We start from the raw sequence: 5,887 nt of genomic DNA, 5'->3' as shown, positions 1-5,887 counted from the left end.
GATACTGCTTGTCAATGCCCCTACTCGTATGCGGCATCCTAGCTAGGAGACCGCAAGTGCAACGCGACGTTGCTCTGTATTTATCCTGACCAATTTTCAGGGCCATTTCGGCTTTCCTCGGCCAAAGTGAGAAACACTCTGTCCTGGACCCTATAGGTCTGAGTACTCAGCAATAGAAGTCTTATGGTGGGTGCCATCATTTACCCACCAACAGCCAGTTGCTTTTAATCAGTGCATTACCAAGCTGGTAAGTGTCTTCAGCAAGAGAATACCGCTTTCGGTTCATTTGCATTCTTGTTTCCTGATGCCATCGCGACCAATGATATCCATAATCTTGTTATGCTGGTTTAGTTATCCTGGAAGTAGCTACCTGATCATTCCATGCTCCATCCTACGGGCTTTTACTCCACTTCTTCGTGGGATTATTAACTAAAAGTGCTACGATGTGCAGCAAGCACTTACAACTGAGGAATCTTTGACCGTGAGATTTTGCGTTGAGAAACGCACAGAAGTCGGGTTTGTAAGGTCTATCCACGATCAAACCCGAGATCTTAGCTTGGCTATTTCAAAAAATACCTATTTTGGGGATTACAGCTAATTCAAATTATGTACGTTTTATTACTTGCAGCCAGCAGCCGCGGACCTCCACTTTAAAATTTTTCATCGAAATAAATACCGATAGTTGTAGAGAAACAGATCTTGTAACTCAATATGAATCGGATTTACAGATATTGATCAAAGATAAGGTAAACCTAAAAATATCCTGCTTTTGTTTCAAAATTTCTGAGCGCGGCTGGGTGAGAAGGCATGTTTCCCACGCTACGTGCGCAAATTTATTTAGATACTTATCGACACTCTTAGTGCCTAAGGTACATTTCTCTTGGAAGGCACGGGTTTCACCAACCGCTGCTACTCTAATCGCAGTTAAACTTACTTGCTGCTGAGTGGCTTTATTGAAAGAATGTGATTGGCCAAAGGCATTCTGTCAGCGCACATATCTTGTGTACATCACCTTCGCACTATACTAAGACTAATAGTAATCTAAAATCCTGATTTCCAAAGATCATGGTGTAGACAACATACTGCATACTTCAAAAATCAGCAGTTTGCATCTTGCTTTTCAAGAAATGTATGTTACCTTCAAATTGTTGGTGTGGAGCTGCGCACAATCTGTCTTAGCCGTGCCCGATGACATCTTTCAGATGCGTCTACCTTTCCCTGTTGTATCGCACCCACTGCAGCTGTCACCCAGCCTATTTGCGGCTGCGGAACGTCTGCCACTGACCTCTTATGTAGCCAATTCTACATATCCTAGTCGACTAACCGACGTTCCATTCCCGACGGGTGCTTGGTGGTCAAATCTGGTGTTGGACCAAGGGAATTCCGCTGTTGTGTCTATGCCATATGTGTATAAGATCTTGGATAAGAAGCTGCATGTAAGCTTTCCAATTCGCGTTGTATCACCCCGAAGTATCGAGATGGGATTTGTCGCTCAGATGGTCATAAGCTCTCAAGCGGTTCAGCCTTCAATACTTCCACTAGCGCATCACGTTGTAAATTTTGATTCCTTTAGTGCAACAGTGAGTTTTAGCCGTGGTCAAACTGAAGAATTTCGTGCATATCTTATGCGAGGCTCACCTTACACAACATTGGAGTATAATTGCAGCCGCCCCGTACTGGAAGCTAGAGATGGGTTGCAAATTAATCGTTTCAAAAAACTTGAAGGCCTTACGTTTATGAATGGAAAAGACGTACCCTTTGCCACTTTTGCGGCACAGCTTAGCAACGGTCAGACCTGGTACATATATGCCTCGTCAAAGCAGCTCGCCCTCACGCTGAACAACAAAGGAGAGGTGACCAGTGTTGATGAATTTACGGGTGTATTAAGGATTGCTCTTTGTCATGATGCCAAAATGATGCCACTCTTGCTGGAATCAGCGTATGTGTACGCTATCGGAGGTGATGTTACCTATTCTGTGGTTTCGCAAGACCCAAATATGGTGCTGTTTAAATTTTGGTGGAAGACAAAAAGTTTTTCGGCATTTCATGGCGAAACGGATGAGGTCACGGACGACGAGAAAAACAAGCTTCTTATGCTAGCATTGCCCCACCACATAGACATAATACAAGGTCAGACGGGCAACATGCCATTGAAGGCGGGAACAAATAAAATATTATCGGGTTTAGCTTATATGAGCATTCGTGGCGTAATGAAAGGAGTTTATGGAGCTGTGTGGCACATGACTGAGTCATTACCAGAGGTTGAATGGAACTATGCTGATGACGGACTTTTTAGCGATGATTTTAGCAGCGAGCATTTTGACGACAAGCAGTTCCGACTTGACATGCGCGCTAAGGTAACAGAGGCTATCATCAGAGAACTACCGGGTGATGCTGATAAGTACCCACTGCCGATGAGCCCAGACTCATACAACTTTGGCAAGCAAGTTAGCCGTGATGCACGATTGCTGCTGATTGCAGACAAGTTTCAGCAGCATACACTGAAGCAAAAAATGCTGACAAAGATCGAAAAGGATATTGTCGACTGGCTTGAAGGCACGAACACCGATCATTTTGTTTACGACCGAACCTTTGGTGGTCTGATTACTAAGAACGGCTGGAAGGATGAACAAGCTGATTACGGCAACGGTTACTACAATGATCACCATGTACGTACTTTAATTAATACACACCTCCAACCAACATCAATGACTTACAAATATGTCTCTGTTTCAGTTTCACTATGGTTACTTTGTGTATGCGCTTGCAACAATTCGAAAGTTTGATCCCAACTTCATCGAAAATCATGCACAAGCTTGCGCTCTGATTATTGGTGATATTGGAACACCGCTACTCAACAGCAACACCACGTTTTACAACAATCTGCCCGTGCAATTGCTGTTCCCAACTGCTCGCCACAAAGACTGGTTTGTCGGCCATTCATATGCAAGTGGGTTATTTACGATGGAAAACGGAAAGTCTCAGGAAAGCAGCAGTGAAAGTTTAAACGCATACTATGCTCTTGTGCTGTTCTCCATGCTTGATGTAAATGCTACCGAAACAATCGAAGACACCTCGTACTATCAATATGCACGTCTCTTACTTGCTACTGAGTTGCGATCAGTAAAAAAATATTGGCATATGAAAGTTAATTCAAAAATTTATGAACCAGTCTTCTCGAAAAACATCATGGTCGGTGTGGTGGGCGAGATGAATGTGGTGTACAATACGTGGTTCGGTGATCGTGCTGTCTACATTCATGGTATAAACATGCTCCCTTTTACGCCTTTTACACCACAACTGCTGGACGAAACGTTTATCATGCGCGAGTATCAGCTGCTCGGTCAGGATCTGCCCGATCTAGATCGATACGATATCTGGCGTTCAATCGTCGTATTGGACCACGCGATATTAGACGCAGCAAAAGCTTGGGATGAGCTTAATCAAACAGTCAATGCCTTTGACACGTGGTCTTCACGTTCTAACGCAATGTACTGGATTGCCACTCGCTCATCATGGCTTGCTCAAAAAAATCGTACAGAGCTGCGTGACCCAATCACCGATGTGGATAAAAACTGCTTTGGATTCCCAGCTTGTGCATCAGCCGGAAACAATGGCACTGCTTTACTGTGTTGCAGTACCTTGCCAGGATGTTGCCCGAGTGCCTTGAGCTGTTGTCCGCACGAAGACCCACCTTTGTTGCCGAGTAATGCTTGCTATGGCGAGTATGACTGCGCCAGGCTTGAATTAGGTTGCTGCAACACCATTGATGGATGTTGTGAACCTGATCCCGTTTCAGGAACCGTGCTGAATTGCTGTCATAGCCAACATCAATTCATCAGCAACACAACCGAAAAGGTGAAGGAGGAGGACAAAGATACATCTTTGTGTTTTGGTGAGCCAATCTGCGCAGCAGCTAAGCTCGACTGTTGTGGAGCACCTAGCGGCTGCTGCTCCGATTCTGATACCAAACTTAATTGCTGTTTATCCAGAAACCCGACTAGTGCTTCATCCAATTCTTCTCACTCAAGCAATGACAACAATTGCCATGGACAACCAAAATGTGCGGCTGCTGGGTTGGATTGTTGTGGTTGGGACGAAGGCTGCTGCAAGTCAGATTCTATCTCGGGGTTCAAGTTGGACTGCTGCGAAGCGCCTCCCGGTACCAGTTCCACCCTCGTGAAAAATGGTGAACATCATTCTCACAATCTTAGTTCAAGTGACGATTCATCTCCCAAAGAGAATTATGATGGTTATTTTCGCATTATGGTCGGGATTAGTGGAGCTGTTCTGCTTACCGCGATTGTGTACGCTATGGGCCTCTGCTATCGTCGCCACGGATATTCTAATATTGACGGTGACATGCGAACACTCTACTGCACTGGGCTGATGGTTGGCTTTATCGCCTTTTTCTTCTTTCTCATCGTCACTTCTTAATTTTTGATCTCAAGAGAGAAAAGCACCGTAAATAACTCATTCTTTTCCTTGCTCAAGATTTTATCAACCTTATAAATCGATTGTGATTGACAGGCATAGTAATCACCTTCTATCAACTGTACAAAGCTTATCAGCGCGGAAAGGCACATACGACAGCCTACAAATACAGGCGCTGACGCGATGATCACACTTCTGGTCACATATATACGGCTGGCCCAATATTAAAGGTAGAATCAAAAACACATGATCCGCACAAGACAATGCACCTCCTTCAACGAGATCCTGCCATCTCTGGTCTCGAATGTGTCCTCGTAAATTAAGTTTTTTTTGTCTTTTGAAGGCCCCAACTTCGATGGCCAAAAAATGCAGAACTGCTCAGCAAATCGACCGAGGAAGGATAAAGAACATGCAAAAATCGTTCTGATCTGTCTGGTCTGGTCTCTCGACTGAGTCCTGCTCTCTGTTTGTACTGGTATAGTCCAGACTCCTTAAAGCTGCGTCTTAAATTCATCGCTATTCTCGCCTTCAGCAGTGCTCACTGCTCACCTAATCACGCCGCGGTGGAGGTGAGGAGCTACGACGAGGCGAGCGGCTACGAGGATGGGGCGATCGACTGCGTTCGCGACGAGGATTCCCACGGTCGCGGTCCGTACGGTCACGATGGTCTGGTGAGCGAGAGCGCGAGCGGCGACGCGAACGGTCATCCCGGCGGTCGTCGTAGCGTCGGTCATCGCGACGATCAAATCTACGCTCTCCGTAGCGGTCTCCTCCTCCTCTGTATCGATCTCCACCGTAGCGATCACCGCCGCCTCCGCTACGCGCATAAAATTCCCGAGGATTATCGGGCCGGCGCTGCTTGGCGAATTGCACTCGCAAGTCGCGGCCTTGAAAATCTAGGCCCTCCATGCCGTCTATTGCGTCTTCAGCATCGCGTTTCTCTAAAAAGCGCACAAAGGCAAAGCCACGCGACTCATTCGAGCCTCGAGCTCGTGGAATGTACACATCTCCTATTTCACCAAACTTAGAAAAGAGGTCGCGTAGCTCGTCGCTCCTGTAAAATCAAGTTAATGTATATGATGTAAGGAGAATATCAACAAGACACATACCCAATCTGAAAGGGAACGTTGTCCACCTTCAGCGTGAACATGCTATCGACGTTAGGGGGGGCCATTGCAGTCAATTAGTCTTTGGCTATGAAACTGGTGGCTTTGAGAAGTGGAGAAGGGTCACATACTTGGATCGGACTTTCTAGGTAAAATACACTAAGGAAATACCGGTAGCTGTATAAAAGCTGAGAGCTAAAATGTTATATATTGACATGCTGAATACAATATAAGAAATCAGACGTAGATTTTAGAGATATTATAAGAAAAAGCACGATGGTACAAACCCAATTATGGTGTACAGTCACATGATGTAACGGGGATACACGTACCCTCCTGGTAACAGG

General features: G+C 45.5%; 2 protein-coding genes across 2 annotated transcripts; one reads left to right on the top strand and one right to left on the bottom strand.

Moving 5' to 3' along the window:
* Window positions 1–1,127: 1,127 nt before the first annotated feature.
* Window positions 1,128–4,613, top strand: PHALS_09886 (endo--beta; the record flags this gene model as incomplete). Its single annotated transcript, XM_024725218.1, has 4 exons — window positions 1,128–2,669; window positions 2,737–4,392; window positions 4,452–4,464; window positions 4,531–4,613. The coding sequence occupies 4 exons, from the start codon at window positions 1,128–1,130 to the stop codon at window positions 4,611–4,613; spliced, it is 3,294 nt and encodes a 1,097-aa protein (XP_024576017.1).
* Window positions 4,614–4,983: 370 nt separating this feature from the next.
* PHALS_09885 (serine arginine-rich splicing factor 2-like) lies at window positions 4,984–5,608 on the bottom strand (the record flags this gene model as incomplete). The annotated part of the gene is made up of 2 exons (XM_024725217.1): window positions 4,984–5,488; window positions 5,544–5,608. The coding sequence occupies 2 exons, from the start codon at window positions 5,606–5,608 to the stop codon at window positions 4,984–4,986; spliced, it is 570 nt and encodes a 189-aa protein (XP_024576016.1).
* Window positions 5,609–5,887: the final 279 nt, after the last annotated feature.

This window comes from Plasmopara halstedii (genome assembly GCF_900000015.1).
Source record: "Plasmopara halstedii genome assembly, contig: Scaffold_437, whole genome shotgun sequence".
In the NCBI taxonomy this organism is placed as follows: Eukaryota; Oomycota; class Peronosporomycetes; order Peronosporales; family Peronosporaceae; genus Plasmopara; species Plasmopara halstedii.
The sequence above is the reverse complement of the archived record's forward strand: the minus strand, read 5'-3'. Positions and strand labels throughout refer to the sequence as shown.